The 23,903-nt window shown below is 37.3% G+C and overlaps 1 protein-coding gene across 2 annotated transcripts in view; it reads left to right on the forward strand.

The window, feature by feature from the left end:
* Nucleotides 1–3,133: 3,133 nt before the first annotated feature.
* Nucleotides 3,134–23,903, forward strand: part of LOC306754336 (protein kinase C beta type) — a gene marked incomplete at both ends in the record, with an annotated part of 35,725 nt that continues 14,955 nt past the window's right edge. Inside the window, 3 exons of one of the 2 annotated variants that reach the window (XM_079238315.1) lie at nt 3,134–3,312; nt 3,809–3,840; nt 22,554–22,636. In XM_079238315.1, coding sequence (XP_079094441.1) covers nt 3,149–3,312; nt 3,809–3,840; nt 22,554–22,636 — 279 coding nt within the window. The remainder of the gene's footprint in view (nt 3,313–3,808; nt 3,841–22,553; nt 22,637–23,903) is intronic. The other variant, XM_079238314.1, reaches the window with a different exon arrangement.

A 23,903-nucleotide genomic window follows, 5' to 3' on the forward strand; every position in this document is an offset into this window, starting at 1 on the left:
ATCTCAACAGATCAGTCAGCTTCCTTTCATCTTTGCAGCATTAACTGTCTACATCCTTCGCAACTCACACAGCCTCCACCCTGGTTCACAGCTGGGTCACTTCTCAACTCGACTACTGCAACTCCCTTCTGTTTGGTCATCCACAGAAAATCTTCCATAACCCTGAACTGGTACAAAGTTTATCAGCATGCATCATCACCAGGACCCTGTTGGCACATCACACCTGTGTGACTCCATTGGTTTCCCCCCACATTCTGCATTTGTTTAAAAATATTACTTATTACCTACAAGGGTAGCTACAACATTGCCCCCTTACCTTTCTGACACCCCCCTCCCAATTTTTCCAACCCTGCATATACCCTCAAGCAATTTTCTGAAATTCTTCTCATTCCCCCCTGATCTCTGCAACACTGATTCATTTCTGTATTAAATCAAAACTTAAACATCTGTTTAGACCATTTTACCCAGTGTGACAGAAAAAAAGAATATAATTGACATGATTTTTGTCAAGTATAAATAAATGAATAAACATGCACTCAGTAGGAGAACATTGCACTATATGCTGAATATGTACGTGTAGATTTATGTGTAATTTTAAATTTTACATTTTTAGGACAGTGCATATTATTGAATGTGCAATATTGCTGTAAATATGCCAGATTTAGAAGGTTGTCTTGTCTGTATATTATTGTATAAATAGGTGGACAGTAATGGCTTTTCATATTATGGTACGGTTTGATAAGGATAAGTTTCCTCTTACTCCATTTGAAACATCAATTATCAATATTAATGACAATGAAAGGAAATTGTTTTTGATGTGAGCTGCTAACATCATTGTTAACTGTTGATGTGATTGGTTTTTCTTTTACAGCAATGCTTGTTCTTTGTTTAGCAAGATATCTTTAAAGTAAAATGTAATAAAATGTCAAAAATAAAAAGTTGTACAACAATCATGAGAAAATGTAAGAAAAATTAATTATTAACCTATCAGTACAAAAAGATCTGTATACATATTTTTTTTCAAAAAAGGTCAAACCTGCAGATGACTTGATGGTACTGTCAGTTTATTCCTTCACTTGTCATGAACCCAGAAGCAGAAACAGAACTTGAAACAGATGGTCAAACTGTGCCAAAAGACTGTAAAATGGACACTGTGGGGCTCTTTCTAGAACTGTCTGTACTAAAACCTCTCTAATTTGGTTCCGCTTCATTTTATCAGAGTTAACCTTTACAGAGATAATATTCACATCTTACTTTAATTTTATTGGTTGCAGGGATATGCTCATTTTATTATGGTAATGCAATTTTTTTTTAGCAGAGGTGTATTGATAGGCAGAAGTCTTAAAAGGTTTTAAAGTTGTGGCACCTATAAAAAAAATATCAGAGTCCAAGTCTGGGGTGTCCAACTCCGATCCTCAAGGGCCACATCCTGCAGGTTTTCGATATATCCCTGCACTAACGCACCTGACTCAAATTAATAAATCATTGTGCAGAACTTTCATCTACAGAATGGATCCATTTAATTTGAGTCAGGTGTGTTAGAACAGGGATATATCGAATACAGATGGTCCTCGAGGACAGACATTGGACAACCCTTCAAGTCAAACACTTCGCATGATTCATGAATAACAATCTGTGCTATTCTTAAAAAAAAAAAAAAGACTTAAGACATTGAATGTATCAGCACAGCTAAACCATCCAGCTGCTCCATTTGGAGTTGTGGGCAGGTGACAGATGAGCAACCTTTTTAGATTCTTTCACATGAAACCTGCAACATTGCAGGTTCAAATAATCACAAGGCAGTGGTTACTGTCTGTCACACTTAACATCCCACACACAATGTGGCTGCTATAGATGGATTAAAGATGCCACTGAAACTACGTGTCTAAAGTAATCAAAGGTGAAGCACCCCCCCCAATAGTATTCATTCAACTTTCATCTACACACCCTATAATAAACAGGCAACCTAAATATTTTGTTTTCTTTCAGCTTGATAAACACAAAATAAAGACATTACATCCATATGTTTACTTAATCTTATGAGGCCAACTCCACATGACCCCCCTCTCTTTTTAAAAAAAAAAAAAATTTTCTTTTAGTAATGATAACATATTCTTTCAGTTGTGGAAGGTAGGCTATATCTAAAATACATATTTAGCTATTCTTCCCCCCCTGGAAATCTATGCTAACGAATTAATGATATGAATTACATAATGCCTCATATAGGCCTGGGTGTTAAAATATTAAAGTTCAGGTATCGGTTAACAAACATAATTCCTTTACCTCTGCATTTTAAATAAATTATACCTTTATTTATTAATAGGACAAAATGTCAAACGCAATCATACTTTTTTTCATGCTAATTGTTTTCTGAACAAAAAAGGACACAGGACAAATACGGCAAAAAGTGGCCAAAGACAGACACAAAATAGCAAATAAATGGGCAGTGTTGGTGTTTCAGTTGCACCTATATGGGGCATTTTACACATCCATGCCCTGGACCCGTTCCTCCGAAATGTGAAGGGCGCGTTTTTAGTACAAACTACTCCAGCCGCTGTCATACAAGCGGCTGAAGCTGGGGCATGCAGGCCTCTGTGGCCCCTGCTAAATGCTCGCTTTGTTGAGGTGGAGCTCCGTCCTTAGGTGGGTGTGTGTTTTCCGTAGTCACGCTCTTCTAAAAGTATGCAGGACTTGAGATTGAACTTGGGTTGTTGGTGACAGATGAGAAGGCGCGCGCACATGAGCTACAGTGTGCGGTAGTTTTAATAATCAACGACTAGCTGTGCGCATGTGTTTGTGTGTGTGTGTGTGTGTGTGAGTGAGAGAGAGAGAAAGAGGGGGAGAGAGATAGAGCCGTAAGCAACTACACTTCGGTGAGAATAGGGAAGCAGGCGCGCGGCACGGGGACCCGCCGGAAGAAGCAGCAACAGCTTCAGCTTGCTCTGGACGCAGAACATCAAAAACACCGACAGCACGAGCGCCACCGAGGCGGCCAGCGGGGCGGAGAGGAGGAGAAGCAGCAGGAGGAGGAGGCGGAGGCACCTGCACCGCCACTCGTTCTCCCCCGCCGCCTCCGTTGTCTCTCCCTCTCTGTCTTGGCTCTTCTCACCCCTCGTACCTCTCGGACCGCCGCCGCTTCCTCGTTAAGATGGCTGACCCCAACAGCGACGGAGAGGTACCGGAGAGCGCGCGCGGCTTTGCCCGTCAGGGAGCCCTTCGTCAGAAGAACGTGCACGAGGTGAAGAACCACAAGTTCATTGCGCGCTTCTTCAAGCAGCCAACCTTCTGCAGTCACTGCACAGACTTCATCTGGTGAGTGTGCGCGCGAGCGAGCGTGGGGGGGAAGGGGGGGGGGAGGACACAGGTGATTCACTTGCTGCTGCCGTCGCGGCTTTAGTCGGCCTTTCTGCTCACTGACACCGCAGTGTTTCATTCAGTGTCATTGTCATCCAAAACACCGCGGTGCGCCATTCTTCCCACAGTCCTCCACGATGCGACAGGACCGCGGGCCTGTCGGGGTAGATGCGCTGTCGGCATCCGCAGAGCAGGCGCTGCTGCTGCTCGCTGTTTACCGCATCGACCCCGACACCCGCACCAGACACTGGAGGGCTGGTGGAGGAATGCTTCTGGAGACAAGGGGGCCCGCTGTCGCTGCTGCTGCAGCAGCTGTGTGTGTTGATGTGTGCGCTCACGTGTGATTGGACATATCTGTTGTCTATGTGTGCGCGTGCGTCCTTATCAGTTCTTTTTTTTTCTTTAGCATTCCACAAATTTCACATCTCTCTCTCTCTCTCTCTTCTGTCCACAGGGGCTTTGGGAAGCAGGGATTCCAGTGCCAAGGTAAGAGCAGCGGCTCATTCACAAATCCTTTCTGCTGCATATGGCTGTGGGTGTGTAGACGGATGGTCACTGTCTGAAGGAGTGCTGTACTTGTTAATGTTTGCGTATGTGTTGTACTCAGGGCTGTAGGTCTGCACCCTGTCAGATTGACCTGTTGGCTTTTTCTTTGATGGCGTGTTAGTGTGAGCAGGCAGGTGTCAGAGCCAAAGCAGGTGCTTGCCAACAATGATAAATGAGTGAGAACACTTCGAAGAGGCCCCAGCTGAGGAGACGGTGTGAGATGTAAGAGTAGAATAGTCTGCAGAGTGGTGAAAGCTGAGATGTCTGTTGTTGGCCAAAGAGAGACGAGAGGAAGACACACTAGGAAGTTAGATTACTCAAGTTGTTTCTCCTCTAATGTTAGGTCTGACATCTTGATTAAAGCTGTGAAATGGTGGGTTTGTGTTTGTGTGTGTGGGTGGGTGATGTGATGTGATGTGCATCTATGGGTGGGCAACCAGTCGTGGTGGTGGGTGGGTGTGTGTGTGTGTGTGTCTAGACACGGACCTCTGCACAGAATGGTTTCAAAAATAGTAATGTCCTTTAATCACACGTGTGCTAATGTACTGTAGCAAATATTCTGCTGCCAGTGTCACTTCCTCTTCTTCACTGGTTGTCTTAGACACCCAGCTCAAATCATTTGGCCCCAGTCATGTGACCATCTGTGTGAGGTTGAAGAAGAAGACAACCACAGTTTCCATTTTAGCCTCACTGATTTGGAAGAGTTGCGCAAAATTGTGTAATTTCATTAATTGTAATAAGCTCAAGTTGTCTTGTCTCTGGAGGCTGCAAGTTTGTGGGCAGCTCTGTGGGTTGTGTTACAGGAAATGTATTTAGGGTACACAAAGCTAACACTTTACATGTGTGAGTGAGTGTACACAGCCCTCTTGTCTACCGTGAGCCGGTGTATGGTGAGTTGCTCTGAGATGATAACATGAATAGTCTGCACAGTGCAGAAAGCACAGGCCAAAGAAGGTTTTGCACAGGTAGAGCTGCAGTGAGATCAGGTTTCTTCACTGAGTTTCCATCAGTTAACTGAACACAGACGAGTCTTAAATGTGTAGAAAGTTTCTTACACAACAAGCTGGGGGCGGAGATGGCTTGTGATAAATGTTGCAAACCAAAGTTAAAAGAAAAGATAAGCGAACAACTTTTCGATAAAACTCACAGCTCAGGAAATACAGATATAAGCATCTACAGCACTTTTCATACAGCAGAATCTGGCCTGGGTGTTGCAGGCTTACTTATTGCATGCGCTAACCAGCAAGAGACTAGAAATACTCTGAAGTGGCATCTGGATGAAGCCACACAGAAGGCAAACAGGGCATTTGCATAATGAGGATAGAGAAGGGAGCCACTCACCATCTATGTATGATCACTTTTCGTTGCCCTGACATCATAGTTGCACACAGCTAGTGCAAGACACAAACAAGATCAGCATGCACACTTATTTACTCTGGATTCTCTAAACAGTTGACAACTATATTCACACTTGTATTGTATAAATGTCTTTATTTCTGGTATTTTTCTCTTCATCTGTCATTTTTATCAGCAAATGACAGCTTCATAGTAAAAAGGTGAGGGAAAACAAGATGTGAAAAATAATTATAAAAATGCAGACCGGATCTCAGACTGGTCATGTTCAGTTAAAGTTAAAAGTGAAATAAAAAACACCAAAAAGAAAAAAAAACAAACTACGTAGCTATATTTCAGTGACAAGTTTTTATTGGTACACTGTGTTTGATTAAAGTTTACTTTAGATGAGTAAACACTGAAAAGATTGATTACAGTAAGATACTATCAAATGAACAGATATTAAATTTAAGCAATACTGTTACTCGACTAAATTATTCTTTTGCACCTTTTGGAAGTGGGAAGGATAATGACAGTAGTCTGATTGGAATATTGGATACTTAATAGATCTCTTTCAAGCAATGTACTGCAGTGCTGCACATAAACTGTAAACCCCTAAATGACTCCAGAAGGAAGCAAGACTCTGGACCTGAAAACCATAGAAAAAATAGCCACAGAATTCCACAAACGTGGTGGTGTTATATGATGTTACTGTGGTTACAACTGTGTTTTACAGGTGAGGATCTTAGACTGACAATTCACTCTAGTCATTGTTCACCTGATAATGTGACACATGTGAATCTGCAGTTTTGTGTTTTGCATCCTGAAATGACTTTATAACCAATAAAGCTAAATTTTCACAAGTAATTAACTAGTCAAATAAAGCTGACATAACAAATGATACCTGGGATGGTTGAATAACTAATTGTGTGTGTGTGTGTGTGTGTGTGTATATATATATATATATATATATATATATATATATATATATATATATATATATATATATATATTATATAATTTGCCACCTTCCTAATATCTCAAAATTTGGGAAAAGATCACACTTGTTTCAGATCATCACACTCTAATATCAGACAAACAACTTGAGTAATATAAAATGCAGTTTTTGAATAGTGATTTTATTAAGAGAAAAAGGTCTCCAAGCCTTCATGTCTGAGTTAAAGCTGAGTTAAATTTCACTGACTGCACCCAGACCTGATTACCGCCAGACATGTTCAATTAAGAAATCACTTAAATAAAACCTGTCTGAGAACATGAAGTAGGCTGTGAAATCTAGAAAACAAACATCATGCTGTGATCCAGCATGTTCACTTTGTTTTTTTACTTGTTCAAGAACAAGTAAAAAAACAAAGTGATTCAAACCTGCCAGTCTGGAAAGGTTTACAAAGCCATTTATAAGGCTTTAGGACTCGAGTGAACCACAGTCAGAGCCATTATCCTGAAATGGGAAAAATTGGGAACAGTGGCAAACCTTGTTAGGAGTGCTTAGCTTTCCAAAATTAGAGCACAATGACAACTTATCCAGGAAGTTACAAAAGAGCCCAGAACAACATCTAAGAGCTGCAAGCGTCACTTGGCTCAGTAAAGGTTGGTGTTCATGATTCAACAATGAGAAAGATGCTGGACAAAAATGGTGTCCATTGGAGAGTTACAAGGCAAAAACCACTACTAACCAAAAGAAACACAAAAGTTTGTCCCACATTTGCAAGAAACATCTTTAGGAAAAATATTCTTTTGACAAAAGTGTACTTTTTAAAAAGTGTGTGTTGTGTTACATCTGGTGTAAAGATAAAACGTCATGATAAAAAGAACATCAATTCAACAGTCAAACATGGTGTTGGTAGTGTGATGGTCTAGGGCTGCTTTGCTGCTTCAGGACTTGGATTACTTGCTGTGAATGATGGAACCATGAATCCCATGGTCTACCAGAAAATTTTGAAGAGCAATGTTCAGCCATCAGCTCATGACCTCAAGTGCACATGGGTTATGCAACAGGAAAACAACCTGAAACACAAGCAAGTCTGTCTCTGAATGGCTGCAATAAACAAACTTGGCCGAGTCAAAGTCCAGACTTGAATCCAACTGAAATGCTCTGGTGTGACCTTAAATGGGAGGATTATATTCAAAAACCCTCCAATGTGGATGAATTTAAACAATTCTGGGGAGAAGAATGGTCCAAAATTCCTCCACATCAGTGTGAAAGACGTATTGCCAGTTAACACGGGTGACAAAACCATTTATTAGGTTCAGATGGCAAATACTTTTTGACATGGTCATAAAGGCTTGGAGAGGCTTTTTCCCTTAACAAATAAAGTCAACATTTAGAAATGGTTGGTTGTTTAATAAGAAATTTTTTTTTTGATGAGTTGACAGATTTTAAGGGGGACAAATTTTCAAAATAGTAAGAACTCGGGAAGGGGGCGATTACATTTTCACAAAAAAAAAAAAAAGTATGTTGATACATTACAGTGCAGATATGTGATCAAACATCAGTCTCAACAGTTGCATTTATTTGAGTTGTTGTGTATAAGAAATATGACTTTAGATGTCTTTAAAATCATGTTTGCTCTAATCCGTTTAAATGTTATTGCAGTTTCTCAATTCCTGTCCCTGCATGTTTTATAGGCAACCCTACCTTAACGCACCTGAATGAAATAAAGGGCTCATTAACAAGCTGCAAAGAACTTGATGAGGAAGTTCAATAATCTGACTCAGGTGCTTTGGAGGCGGATCATGTCTAAAACAGGCAGGGCAGAGGGGCCTGGTGACCGGAACTGAGAAACCCTGACTTATTGAATGTGTGAGGTGTGTGATGTTTTTGAAACAAACAAGAATGAGTGAAGATCATATCATGAAAAATAATTCAGCAAAACAAAGTAAAAGAATCAAGTAGGACACAGTTTAGGCTGAAGAGAAAAGGTGCAGCAGAAGAAGCACGAGTGTCCTCTTGGTTCAGAGGACATCTTGATAAGGCTTGTTCGTACATGTATGGCTGATTGTGTTTCAGCTAAGCAGCAGTGCTTTGTATGTGTGACAAAGGTATTCTCTCTGTTTTGTGGGTGTGTGTAGATACCAGTTCAGCAGGTATTCAAAAATGTCTGGTAGTCCCTCCCTGTCTTCAGATCATACATATATATATATATATATGTGTGTGTGTATATATATATATATATATATATATATATATATATATATATATATATATATATATATATATATATATATAATGTATGTGTGTGTGTGTGTGTGTGTGTGTGTGTGTGTGTGTGTGTGTGTGTGTATGTATATATATATATATATATATATATATATATATATATATATATATATATATATATATATATATTATATATATATATATAATGTGTGTGTGTATATATGTATATATATATATATATATATATATATATATATATATATATATATATATATGTATATATATATATATATATATATATATATATATATATATATATATATATATATATATACACACACACATTATATATATATATATATATATATATATATATATGTGTGTGTGTGTGTGTGTATATATATATATATATATGTGTGTGTGTGTGTGTGTATATATATATATATATATATATATATATATATATATATATATATATATATAATGAATTTCCTTAGTTCTCTCATCAGAGAATAATGAGTATAGTATGAGAACAATGAAGCTAACCATGGCATGTGGAAGCTAACCAAAATTTAGCTATGAAAACAGTAATTTAATTAATTACATAAGCACTTTTCTTGGTTATATCCTAAAATCTCCCCACTGAAATATTTGTGATACAGGATTTCACTCTTAGGCATCTTCAAAAATCATGACGTTGTCAAACATTATCAACTCAGCCAGCAGCGTACTAAATTTATATTGTTTTTCAGAGAATCAACACTGGATTGGATCACAATCTGAACATTGAGTTGTTAAGGGAGTGGCAAAAGTTGCATACAAAAACAATAAAAATGTCAAACATTCTCATTACATAAGATGTATGTGTGATGTTCATTATTGTTAGCTTATACCATCGAGATGCTGTTGAAACTTTGTTAGCTTTGTTAACACCATTATTGCTCATGGGAGAGTTATGTACAAAATAGTCATGCAACATCAGGTTTACCTCCAGAGTGCCTGTACTGTGCTTAGTGCTGCATGGAGTAATAGTGATGTTTCTATTTATTAGTGCACATTGGGTTATGCAAAGAGCTCCTTGCAGCTGTGGTCTGGTAGTTGAGAAGTGAAAGTGAAAGAAGTGTTAAGATTGAGGGTAATTTAACTGGGGTATTTTGTCTAATGGGTGAGACCAAAAAAACCCAAAACCCAAAAAAATATTGGATGCAACATGATGCAGAAAAAAATTATTCATGAATATTAGAAATCCTTCAACTAAATGTGAATCCATAATGATGAAATGTGAAATGATGAGCTGAAGCTGAGCCTGTAAACAGCATGAAGCCTGCACTAGATGTCTATGGCAGTTTTTACACTACTGGCAATAATGTCCAAAATTTGACTACAGCCCATATGTTACCCATATCTAATTATTATTTTTTAATAACAGTGTGGACAGCATAAATCCAACAACATGAATCTGATCCAGGTCATTCCTATAAATGGTACGAAATCTGATTCATACCAGATATTTTTTCAAAGCTATTAGTGCCAGTCTGATCATTTCATCTGACTTTTATGTTACTGAACTGAAACAGATCCTTTGCAAGGTGAGGCAGGGCATGGCCAGATGTAAACAATGGACGAAACAGTTTTGTATCAAAATTTTGTTGACACCAATTGCATAGACCTATTTTATCACAGATGATTTACTGAAGTGACTCCACATACCTCCAAACATGAGCAATGAAGATGCATCAAAACTTGATTTCCAATTGCATCACTGAGTATTAATTAAATTGTGAGGTCCCAAAATCCCCCCCTCTCATTAGACTATCTTAGCTAGATTGTTGGGTTGTCTTTGGGATCTGTGGCTTGTGTCCTCGTGTAGTTTGGTCGGTTGTGCTCTTTAGAGGTGTTTTGTCAAAGGGGGTGAGTTTTAAGTGACTTGGGCCTCGACCCCCCTCACATGGCTAATGTAGTAATGTAGTTGGAATTACATGTACACCTGACTAATACTACCTTTTACACTCAGATGCTGACATTTAAAAGGCCTTTGGGTCTAACAGGTGTACTTTAGCTTATTACAGCTTTTTCCTGCTGTGGAAACCAATATTAGAGCATATTAGAATAAAACTTGTACAAGCACAAAATTCTAAGTGTCTTTTTAGAATGGTATCTACTGATAAAATTTCTAAAATACTCAGTAAGTTGATGACCACATCATAGTAATATACATCCTTCTACATCATTTCAGTTATTGCACACATGGCCATATTTCTATAAATGGGCATCTGGAGAGAGTTATTTCTCTTGTGCACCATGGCCATGTGGACAAATGTGGTTGGTCACAAAAAATGACAGTAAACTGGGATGTTGCACATCCATTAATGGCATTATTTAGAATACATGCCCTCTAATGGAGGACCCACCAAATGTGCCTTGTCTAACAGCCCTCCAACTGCAGTCCAACTGGAGGATGAGCTCAGATTATATTGGACAAAGATAGAAATTTTTTAATTTCTAGCTTTTAATTCTGATGGAATTGGTGGGAAAATGTAAGAATATTGCTGTTAAGTGTTAAAATATATTTGTAGATTTTAAAAATTGTGAATTAAAAGGAAAAAGTAGACCTGCATTGTTGCATAGCATAAATTCTTATGTCAACACTTGATATTTTCAGCATTCAGGCTTCAGTTCACACTGACAGTGTCAGCTGGAAGACACAATTAATGGCAGGTGTATACCTTTTAGTCAGGCAGAGTCTCAAAATGCTAAACTAATTTGTTTGTATATTTAATTATTTTATATTGTTTAATAATTTAATAGTCTTCAGGTGAAATATATAAATGTTACAAAATGCATTTGGTTTCAATATTTTTATCAAAGCATCCAAAAGCAGCACATCTGCAGTTTGACATTTTGTCAAAACCTCTTTGTACTAAATAAAGAAAGAATATAACAAACCGGATATAATATATGTGGTTTCAGCTGGTTTTTATTGCATCTCAAATCAAATCCATTCAGTGCTTAGGAGACTTATGTCTGGAGAAAATAATGGTTATGTAATCATGTGAGGATATACTTTGTAGAACTGTTGTGGTCAATATGTGCACTTTGAACTGAAATTAGTTATTTGTGTTTTTATTTATTATTTTGTTGCATGTGTGTCTCTATTCTCAGATATCTGTTCTAACAACTTGGAACCCCATTTTGTCTCTGATTTTTACTGATCTGGTCACTGCACACCCTTCTGCCCTCAACACAAGTTGGCAACAAGCCAAGATAATCTGTTTTTAATCATTTTATCAGTTTTATGCTGCTGTGTATATGGAGAAGTGGAATACCCACCATTAGCAGGAACAGTGATGAATCACTGAAGGCATTAAGAAGACATTGGTCCTGATTCAATAGAGGCTGTTAAGGAGAAATAAAAACACATTGCAGTTTATAATTCAGTCATTGGTAAAGATTTGGTAAAGATTTCAGGGTGCCTAGACATTAGGAAGATGTTTCATTTCTGTTTTCAAAGTTGTAATTTGGATAATTCAGACACACTTTTACACTTGCAAGCAGATGGCTTGCTTTTTGTTTTTTAAATTAAAATTAAAATGTTTTTATTTTAACCCCCCCCCCCCCCCCCCCCCCCCCCCCACACACACACACACACACACACCCACACCCAAAGATGACACCTTTTCCTCAGGTACTGAGAAGAATCTAAGTATTGTAGTCACTCATCCAGTTTGTTCCTGGCACATAGGCCGCATTAAGCCTTATGTTCTCACCTTGCTATTATTACCTAATGCAAGATGCTCCATGAAGTGAGACATGCATGCAACCACAGTGGGGAACAAAAGGTACATAAAATGTAGGTACTTCTCATGTGTTCTTATTAAACAGGGTTGCTAGAAACATTTCTGTTGACTGGAGTGCCAAAGTCGACATTATTGATGGAATAAAATGTGTAAGATAACATAGAAATATTAGATATGAGCCTTATTTGTGTCCTGGCATGTCCAGCTTGCTAAAGTAGGCATATTGAACATCTTTCAGTGTTTGAATTTTCTTTTTGTCGTTTTCATGAAAGTTAATTTAACCTTAAAATGCATCATAAAGCAACCAGATGGCACAGAATTAATCATATTTGGAATAACTCCCAGAGGTTAATACTCTAAATAAATGCTGATAATTAATCTAAGCTCACACAAAGAGGGGAAAAGTGGATTTTTAGAATTTAGATGGTTGGTGACACAATGTGTAGATTTTGTACTTCTATAAATAGTAAGAGAAAGGGTAGGGTTAGTTTGCTGGGGCACACTCTTATCTGAGCACATCTCACACAAGGTGGTAACACTTGTGCTAGCTTCTCATTTTAGCATTTCCAGCACATGCAAAATAGCTGTGCAACCCCACCCAGCAAGTATTCAAGTTTAATTTCTTCAAGTTTCTACATGTAACATTCAGGCCATGTGACCTCCTCTTTCTGAGATCATCAGCCATCTTAGTTTAGTTCAGCTTAGTTTCCAGCTTTCAAGATTAACTCAAGAATTTAAATCTGACTGTTAAGGGAATGAAATGCTATCTTTGGTATTGATTGTATGAGAAGCTAAGATATTAATTGTTGTATACATCTGTCACTTGTTGAGTACGACAGAAAAAATAAACACTAAGTAACAGTGATTTTAGCACGGCCAGGTCTGACCCAAGTAATTGGAGGGTACCTGGACCTTATCCGAAAATATTTGACACAATCACACACTGAAACCTTTAAACTCATGTGTCCGCTGGTTCAAACTGGTTGAATTTGGAATTCCATTTTAGAGGGGGAAAAAGGTGTATGTAATGTTCTTTTATGGGGATTTGGTAAAGCAGAGTTCACTGATATAGATCAGAATGAGATATGAACCTTTTATATAACGTCAAAATATTTCAATTAAAAAATATGAATAAAGAAAGTACCGTATAAAGAGCTAAAGTGTGCAGTAAAATTAGTGCAAGTCGTGGTTTAAAAAAAAAAAAAAAAAAAAAAAAAAGTGTAGAAGATTTTTATAAGAAGTTCCACATTGTTGCAACCAAGATTATTTTTAGTAAGACTTCTTTTCCATATTCTAAATAACTTTTAGAATAATAATAAAAGCATGGTTCACAACATACATGATCAATAATTGTGACTATAAAATATGTTTAAAGTCTTTCACACTTGTGATGGCTCCCTGAGGTGTAAGTGCTTTTTAAGGCATTAACTTATGGAGTAACTAAGTCCCTTTTTTTTTTTTTCCGTTTCTTTTCATTTTAACATATGACATTGTTGGTGACTCTAGTACAGGATTTTTCTTTTTAGCCCAAAGGTTGAGAGACACCTGTCTGGAATTTAACCAGGCATGATGATGCTTTTACCATCTAGTTGAATTTTGAGCTGTTTTGAAAATGGGTTAAATAAAGATGTTGATGTATTGATGGAATCTAAATTAAGATGATATCACAAATGGCAATAAGGCAGTTCTAGACTTCTATGACAGCCCAACCACAGCTTTGTGTGATGTGCATTTTGTTATCCTCAGACATGCACAAGGGGTCACATGGACCCTGTAGCAGCTGGTGTGGCCATGTAACCATGCAGACTGAACAAAGTGACTGCATATGCACCAGGATCAGTCTTTCTTTAGAAAGCAATATATCAAACCAAAAATGCAAAAAATGGGGGAAAAAGTTAAAGGAGACAATGCACTGTAGATGGATTAATAACACATGCATGGGAAGATATGCTGCAAATCATACAAAAGGTTGCATAAATCGGACTGCATAAGTGTCTACAATGTCTCTATCAATTTGTCCATGCAGTCAAGGAAACCATGTTTCCCCATGTCTAACGCGTTCAATGGAGTCTTGAAATACTTAAAGACATGTTCAGGAGCAGTGGCAACTAACACAAATATCCACGTTTGATCTAGACTTTCTGCTTGATTTTCCATGAAGTAAAGTCTCCAAATCATCATGAGAATGTGTCAGCAAATGTTCCAGTGTGTGCTGGTGAGAGTGTACTGCTTCTCTCACCTCCTACATACGCACATCCCTATGTTTCAGCATGTTGCTACCACGTAGGGGGAAGAAATCAGAAATATGTGGAACAATCCCAGCTGTTGTCTGTTCTTGGCTGTCTTAGTGATTTAGGTTTGCTCGGCTGTGGAAAATGGAAGATAAAGTGACAGTTTTGTGATGGAATGACTGAAATGTTTATATTTGCAGTAGATGTCTGGACTTTTCACCAGTGTTGCTGGCCGTTGTTGCAGGGCATCATTTGACTGATGTGTTATCTCCTTCATGATGTCAATGCATTACTTTTTTGTTTGTTTGTTTTTAAGAATATATACAACTACCCTGACAAAAATGCATGTCTGCTGAGGCTAAGAGCCCTAAAGCTACCTAACATGAAGGTATAAATTGTTCCTTTCTGCTGACTTTTATGTTGCTTTCCACTCGCTACCTGTTGTTGTGGATTAACACAGCTCTATATAGTACTTGTCAACACAAGAAGCCTCATGGGCTTTTCACAGGTTGTGGCAGAATAAAACTGCAATTTTAACAGCATAATTTCTGTATTGCGTGCCACCTCCTGGACATTCTAGACAGACATCTCCCCCCCCCCACCTCCTCCCTGACATTTCCAGCTGTGAGAGTGCATCTCTGGCTGACAGCTTCCCACTGTGTTGTGCTGGTGTGAACAGCAACTGTGGAAAAGTCAGAACCAAATTGTCCAGACTTTCTCCTGAATACCTCTGGTGTAAAGGTGTGGAAATGGTTTTGAACATATGTTGGGTAGAATCCTGTTTCTTTCTGTCCACAGCCTCTTGTGTAATGTGTGGATGATGTTAAAGAACATCATTTTTTTTAGATAAACTGAATAATGATATTAAAAAAAATCTAAATCAGATGCACGATTTTTATTTGCAATTTACTTTTTTTCAGCTTTGATCGGAATGCAGCAGCATCTTTTAATTCAGCAGCTTTCTTCTGATTTTATTGTTGCTTTTAAATTTTTAACAGACAGAAATCAGAGGGTTTTTCTGAACAGCCGCATGCCCAGTGTCATAGTTTCGAAACACAGGTTGTCATCAAGGCGGTTCTCTGTCTCCTCTGCCTTTTATCATACACACAGATAGAGCATCCCATAATGGCAATCCTTTTCAAGGGACAGGCTGTGAACTGCCAGCGTTTGTGAAATGGTGTGATGAGAAATGCTTTGATCTTAATGTCAGAAAAATAAAAGAATTAATGATAACCTTAAGGAAGAAGTGTCATCAAAGTCCAGCATCGGTAATTGTGAAATAGTAGCAATTTCACACAGTTACTAGTTCTTTAAAAACATGTTAAGCTCTGAACTTTAATTTGATAAGAAGATACAGTTGCAAAGAGGGTACAACAAAGATTACATTTGATGCAAAAAGTCTTGATACATAAAGTCTTTTAATGTTCCTACAATGATTTCTTTGTAATTTTATCATTGGAAATCTTTTAACATTTTCTTTGATCAGTTGGTTTTTATCATTTGTCTGTGAGGGACAAGAACATCTATGAAGATCTGCAGAATAGTGGACTCAAGTTAGATATCAGATATCTCTTTCTAGAAATAATTGGTTTGTCATTAATCAATCAAAAGTTATTTGAGAATATACACATATAAAACTGAGTTTACTCAGCTCAGTTTGATAAGGACAAGCCAAAGTAGCATAACAGGACATTTGCATTACAATTACTTGCATTCAACCATCTGTTGGCTGTGCTCTGTCCCTGCAGATGGACATTTTCTCACTGCAGTCCTCCAAAAATCTAACAACTCAGAGATGACTCTACACATTGGTCAGATGTTAATTAGCTTAAATTTTGATTGTACCTGGAGAGGCAACAGCGACTGTTTATATAACAAAGAGGATAAAAGTCCAAAACAAAAACTACAAAGAACTACAGGTGCACAGATTATTTCTTCATCACACTCTTTCCACAGCAGAGCAAAAATGAAAATAACAAAATCTCCATCAGTACATAAATCTGCAGACTGATCCACATATTTCTGACTATATTTAGACCTTTACAGTGAAAAATGACGGAGAGTCAGTTACAGACAATTTTTTACAGATATAGCTGTTGTTCAGCCTCACAAGCTTTGACTGACAACAGGCCTATCAGGCCAGGAGAAATTAAATTTCTACATATAGATTTTGAGCTTCTCAATAAACTCAAAATGTATGCAAGGTAACAGCCATTTTCTATAGTATGAGGTACCACAGAAATGCATCACACGATGAAAACACAGAATATTGAACAGGAAATTCTTCTTTGATGGTCTGTTGATGGTTTGTTGTGAGAAGTCTTTCCCATTGTGACAAGAACCTGTAGCAGTTCCCAGTTGTAGCAAGCAGATGCAATTATAAGCTAACTTGTTGGTCATTTGTCCTATTTTTTCCCAGATATGCCACGTCTAAATGTGTGTTGTTTTTTTTTATTTTTTTATTCAAGTACATCTACTAAAACAAGATTATTGAATCCTTTTCCAATACCAGCAGTAGCATGTGAGTCATTGGTGCTACATCTTACCCTCATTTATATATATACCTTCATTTCATGTTCCTATCACAGCCATGCCAAGCTAGAGCAGACAAATACCAGGGACTAGTGTAGTCGTTTTACACAAGACTGGCAATTAAACACTTCCATGATATCAAGCAAGGTGTTAACTGGTGTATGGTGTTTTTTGTGCAGTATTAAAAGGACTTTAGTACATGGAGAGGTTTATACAGTATTTGCCTCAACAGTTAGTAGAGACCCAAAACAGAGCTATAAAATGGTGAATACTGGACTGGCATTTGCCAATTTGGCAGACACAAAGTTAACTTTTGTCGTGTATTCATCTGCATTTTTTTGTTAGGAAGTAAACCTGATATAAATTAATGTGTTGTAATTCTTTTTAATTCTGCTGAACCAGCTGTTCATTGATAAAAATGAATCTGAGGTGTGGATCTTTGCAACCATTTTTCTCACAGTGTTAACACTGATATTCAGTAGAATTATGCAAGAAGTTCCTGATATTTCCAGCTCTTATCTGAAAATGGTGTCAACACTCTAAAAAGGCTTCTCTAACTCCAGTGACATGACACAACATGCATACAGCTTTGGAGAACGATGCAGTAGCAGTCGTACCTCTGTTTATGCATGCATGTTGAGGCTTGAATTTTGATCACGAACAAGTCCATCTGTGGTGTATATACTGGTACTCATCCAACATGGAGGAATTTCCCAGCACTTCTGCTGTTTAAGTGAAACTGTTGGCCTGCTGTTATGGTGGCGTTTCATGGCAGGAATCTTTTTTTGGATTGGCTCCGATTTGCTGTTCATGCTGTCAGTCAGATAAAACAAGCAGTGTTTGCGTAGCCTCAACTGTAGGGCTCAGCCTGGTTGCTAGGCAACCGGGCAAAGACCTACTCACCAGGTCACTAAGCCTGTCTTTCAGTGTTGTGTACATGGGCTGTGTGTGACAGAGCAGATTTATGAGCAAAATGCTGTAACTGCAACAGCATTTTTAACTGTTTTCTGCTGCTCCAATTATCTTTGTGCCTTTCTGACATGCTGCAAACACACAAATAAGCCTCCACCCCCTCAAATCGCCTCAGACCCAGCTGTGCCCTCTTCACACACATACAGGCACACACATGCACACACATATCCAGTTCCATTTCTGTGGGTACTCTGATTAAATTGATGCCTCTTTAACCTATTAAGCCGACGTTAATCACCAATATTAAATACATAATCGGATTCTTACCTTTGTCCAAATGTTAAACCTGAGTTTAATCTGTGTTCTTAAACAGACTCAATCATATGAGCATATTTAAGGTCTGTTCCATTAGCACGACAATGCTGTCCAGCAATGTCGCCACACCCAAGGTCTAAAACTTCTAATTTGTCTTCCTCGGTATATCTAACTTTCTCTGAAAACTGAAAATGCATTTCTTTAACCCTGGCCTGTCCAAAAAACTAAAACAAAAAAAAAAGAACAACAACAACAAAAAAAAGAAAAACCAACAAAAAACACAAGAAACAAAGTCTGTAAATATATCAAACCATAGGCTTTGCGGACAAATACAGATCATTGTGTAGAAAACATAAAGAACTAGTAAGCAGTACTGTCTCAGTAGGCCAACTGCTATAAAAAATAAAGTAAAAGTGGTGTGTGGTGGGCTTTTTGTATTTTCCTCCACATACAGCGTACTTTACTATAATTTTGCTGAGTCATCTGCTTGCTTGCCATCTTAGTGAAGTGGCAGAGTCACCATGTGAGTAAGTCATCAACAGGTGCTGCTATTGCCATTTGACATCTTACAATCCTGCACAGTAAACTGCAGCAGTGCAAGAACCTTTTCAAAATGTTAAGACCAACATGGAAAGATTAATATACAAAGATATGTGGCCTATTAATAATGTTTTGGTAATAGGGTTTTTAACACTGTGATGCTATATAAACTTTTAAGTAAGATTAATTTCACCACATACAAATTTTCCAAGTGTCATTGGCCTATATACTAAACCAAACATGAACCCCCTAATTTGTTCCTCACTTTGTAAGGTGTTTTGGATGAAGAATACTAAATCTAAGAGGAGAGTTGAAATGAATTAATAGAATTTCCTGTTAATTTCAGATTAATTCAAACATAACTTTTTTTTGTAAAATGTAAACATTTGTCCTTTCAAAAATGGCTATAATTCTACTTAACTTCTCTTTTCGCCCCTGTGCTGTCCTGTTTTGCTCTCTTCCTGTCTTTCTCAGATTCTTCTTTCAGTTCCTCTTCTCACATCCTATCAGCTCATTGCACTGGACTACATTGGATTTCAACAAATTTGTTAACAGTCTTCGCCCGAAGTTACTCCTGCGGTACTTGTGTTTGCGTTAAAATGAACTGATGACCCAGTTTCCTGCACAGATAAGCACATACACAACATGAGCACTCTATTACTTAACTTCATGTAACCCATGGACAGTGCCTGCAGTTGCTTCAGTGCTTCATGAAAATGTAATGAGAAGGTGAATAATTAAGATTAAAGCAGAGTAAAGTCACCCTCTGTGTTTGTGTGAATGTTTTATTTTTTTCAGATGGCTGGTATTGCAATATATAAGATGTTCATGGTATTTGGTTGAAATATGACCCAGTTGTGTGAATTCCATTTTTTGATAATATGGAAAGTTTTTATTATTAAAGGGGAAGTGGTTTAAATTAGCATTACACACTATGTTTTAAAATTAAAACGGCAGGAATTTTAGACGGAAGCACTGTCATTCTGATGTAGAAATGATGGTCAGTCACTGGATAATCCTGTTTATTTTACTTGAGTCCTTCTGGTGTTCACATATTTGGCTGTAGGACATATAAAAGATTTAAAATATGTTCAATTTTTTGAATGGCTTTTGCACAACTAGTTAATGATGGATGTTACCTCGGCTTTATCCCATAACTTGATTTGTTATTGTTTTGTTGACTGTCACTTTGGGTCAAACCAGATCTAAAACCCAAAATGTTATAGTTTGGTTCAGTTTGATGGTATCAAACGCAATAAGACAAAAAAAGAAAAAGATTATATAACAAAAGACATGTGACCAGTAGTGACCAATAGATGCTGGATTTTTGGGACCAGTGTTGCTCTTTGGTTTTAAATTATAAAAAAAACATGTCTTTGTCAATATTGAATAATATTCTTTATAAATACACCTGGTTATACATGCATACAGGCTGTTGGTTGTGTTACAAAGGATAAAACCTAACATCCTTGTATAGTCATTTTCTACCATCGTGTTTCACAAGCTGGTTAGCAATTTGACGTAACACCTCTGCCTGACTCTATACCACTGTTTGCTCAGCTGTGATATGTACTGTACCACGTGCTGCTTGCAAAGCAGAGCAATGTAGTCAAAAGCAGAGTGAAGACATTTCTAGGGTGTGTTGATAATTGAGTCTGTCTGGGACGGTCTCTGCAGCTGCTCTGTGCACATGCATTCTGAACCTGAATTGTCACAACCAGGCATACTACAGAATGGTGTCTCTGTTGAGCCAGGGATGTTTTGTTAACAGCACATCAAGATTGACAGATGAGCTTACTGGTTGCTATATGTATATGTGTATATATATATATATATATATATATATATATATATATATATATATATACACATACATATATATATATATATATATACACATACATATATATATCTATATATATATATATATATATATATATATATATACACATACATATATATATCTATATATATATATATATATACACATACATATATATATCTATATATATATATATATATACACATACATATATATATATATATATGTGTATATGTATATGTAATCTCCATAATAACAGAAAAATGGAGAGCAGCATGTTATTCATTCGAGTAAAGCGAGAAAAGTGCATGTATTTGAACTCCTAAGCTGGCTGGATAATGCCATATTTGAGTTCAGGCTACAGTGCAGACAGGACCATGTTTTATGTAATGAAACTGTTTATATAGATTACAGAATTAATATTTTAGAACAAAATGTTGAAAAACTGTTCAGGAAAAAAAATCACTTTAATGCAACAGACAGCATAGATGTATATTAGTATTAGGTGAGTTTTGGTGGGTACTACGGACAAACTGATGGAGCGAGAAGAGGTCCTATTATTAGGCATACAATAGTGATATCTGTTTGAAAAATCTGTTATGGTTATTACCATGTGTAGCTTTTGTAGTATTTTGTACACAGCTTACTATACAGTATGAACTTACTAATGATTCAAGAAATAATTTAACAAATAATTCATGAGACAAAGTGGAGAAGGATTTAATCTGAATTTGCAAGGGAGAACGCCACCTGGAATGAAAGAGAAGTTGTCCGTCACACATTGTCTTGGTTGCCTTGGTTACTTTGACTCAGACAGATTTCTCACACTCTTCTCTGCTACGTCTCACAAACCTTATAAGTTTCTCATAATTCGAAACACATGAACACTATCATGTGAGCTGTAAAGGCTTTCTTTAAATCTACATAAAGCAGTGCATCCATGTTGCTATCCACATTGTTATGTAGGGAGCAGTACATTTTATATATCAGTGTAGGTTGATTTCATGTAATACTGTGTCAAGAAATCAAACCAAAAACCAAGTTGTTGTTTGGTTTTGATTTAACTATCTAGGTTCCTCATTTGAAGACCAAAACCTATGTTTGTTTTAATATCTGCATTTGAATTTATGCAAAAATGGTTAGATTTCCTTTTGGTTTACTGTCTTAATACGTCAAACACAACTTTAGACAAGAGCACACAAATCCGTCGACACGATGAATTTCAACGTTCTGGCAATGTGGGTTGGACAACTTATTTTGGTTTGGATAAGAGTGATCTGAGATGTGATAGCAGCAGTTCTGAGTCTTTTCACTTACAACAGCGAGTCAAAACAAGTCACAAAATGCCAACTTTTTACTTACTTCTGTCCCTCACTTTTTCACATAATGTCCTTTTCAGTTTCTGTACCAAATCCGACATAACGCACATTCAAATCAACTACTTAATGGATATGTACTTACAGGTGTGTGGTGGGACTGTAAAGCTGTCAATGTGATTATCCAGGCTGAAACACAGTTACGAAGCATGGTTTGTCAACCACTGGATTCTGCAGTGTAATAACAAGCCCCAGAAATATGCTCTACTTGTCCCTCTAATTTCCATTTACAAAGATTATAAAGGTGACCAGTTGTCATGTGCTAAATTAGAGTATAAGCAGTGTATTCTACAGTCCCACGCCTTGCTGAGTGTTGTCCAGCTGTGAGAAATAACCTTCAATGAAAACCACTTTTTGCCTTTTAAAGCTGCCATTCTGGGTAGCTTCCTGTGGAAGCTGCAATGTTATATGGTAATTATGACATGTAACCATACTATGGTGGTTACATTGAAGGTCGTCTGTACAAAACCAAAATAGGAACAAATGTGAACTTATGAAATCTGAGATGCTAAAGACAAGTGCCAGATGAATAGCATATTCATTCACATTTGTGCTGCCAAGTTTAACACTGTACGGAAGAATAATTTAATATTTGCCTTGTTGTCTCTTCCTCCCCAGTGTGCTGTTTTGTGGTCCATAAGCGCTGTCATGAGTTTGTCACCTTTTCCTGTCCGGGGGCCGACAAGGGACCTGCCTCTGATGTAAGTAAAAAAATAAAAAAATAAAAAAGTAATGCAGGCACAGTAATCTTTATTTAATTTAATGATCTGTCTTTATTAATTAAAAAAATAAAATTTTTCAGGGAGCTTGGAGTGGGTGAGAAAGGCCGCAGATCTCATGCTCACATTAAATATTTTGTTGTTTATGTGGGCTGTTAAACTGTTACATTATGGTTATTAGAAAGATCAGCATCAGATTTGGGTTTTTATATGTATACCTAGATGAGCATACACACCACACACCAGAGGATGTAAGCTGTTTCGCTTACTGACATGTCAGCCCTCTATCCTATAAGCACATGCCAGTAAAAGAAAAATGTGCTGCCTGGCTGCCTCAGGTTAATGAACCAATGTCCTTCACTTCCCCTGTTTGAATCAGCACACATTTTTTTAACTTATGTGCTGATGTTTACTGATCTCTCACTCTTTCACCTTTGTTTTTATCGTCACCAGAACTTTTTCTTTAAAATGACTTACTTTTGTGCATCTTTCAGACTTATTCTGCCTGTACTCCGTTTACATTCTCTTTAGGTATTTTTCTATGTGCTGTCTGTCAAGCTGGAGACTATATTCAAAAGATATGGTAATCCAAACTCAAAGAATTAATCATTTCCTTTTTGCTTCCATTGCACTGGAGTTAAATCAAATTCCTCCAGCTAGTTGCCCCCTGGTGATAAAAAGTTACTACCATGAAGGTAAAATGCAATAAGGCAGAAAATAGGATTTCACACAAAAGTTGTTTTGTGACAACAGTTGCAACTTAACTTGGTGCTCTTGTGCACAAAAACTGTAGCCTTTTCAGGAAATATTTCCCCTGATGTTTAAGTATATACCCGGAACTGCAGAGAGCCTCATCACCCAACATTAGTGACTGATTTTATTAATGAGTCACGGCTGAATGAAAGCCAGTACTTGCAGCCTTTTTTCTTGGACCATCCACAGACCATATGGGAAGCCACGTCAGAGGGTGATAGTTTGAGAATCAAATACTTACCAGTGACATTCATTGGTAGATGGACTGTTAACTGTACAAATATGTTTAGACTTCTACTCTTTTAGTGAATACACCAGTAGTTAAAAACATCTACAGGAATGGACACTCTTACAGAAGAGTTTTTTTGTCTAACTCACGTGGGTCAATGCATGCATGCAAAACTATTAATACCATGTAAAACTACACTTTTAAATCTTAGGACACTTCTTAAAAAAACAGTTTTAACATTGAAGTTCCTTGTCTCCTTTTTCTGCA

This window comes from Telmatherina bonti (genome assembly GCF_933228915.1).
Source record: "Telmatherina bonti genome assembly, chromosome: 3".
NCBI lineage: Eukaryota > Metazoa > Chordata > Actinopteri > Atheriniformes > Telmatherinidae > Telmatherina > Telmatherina bonti.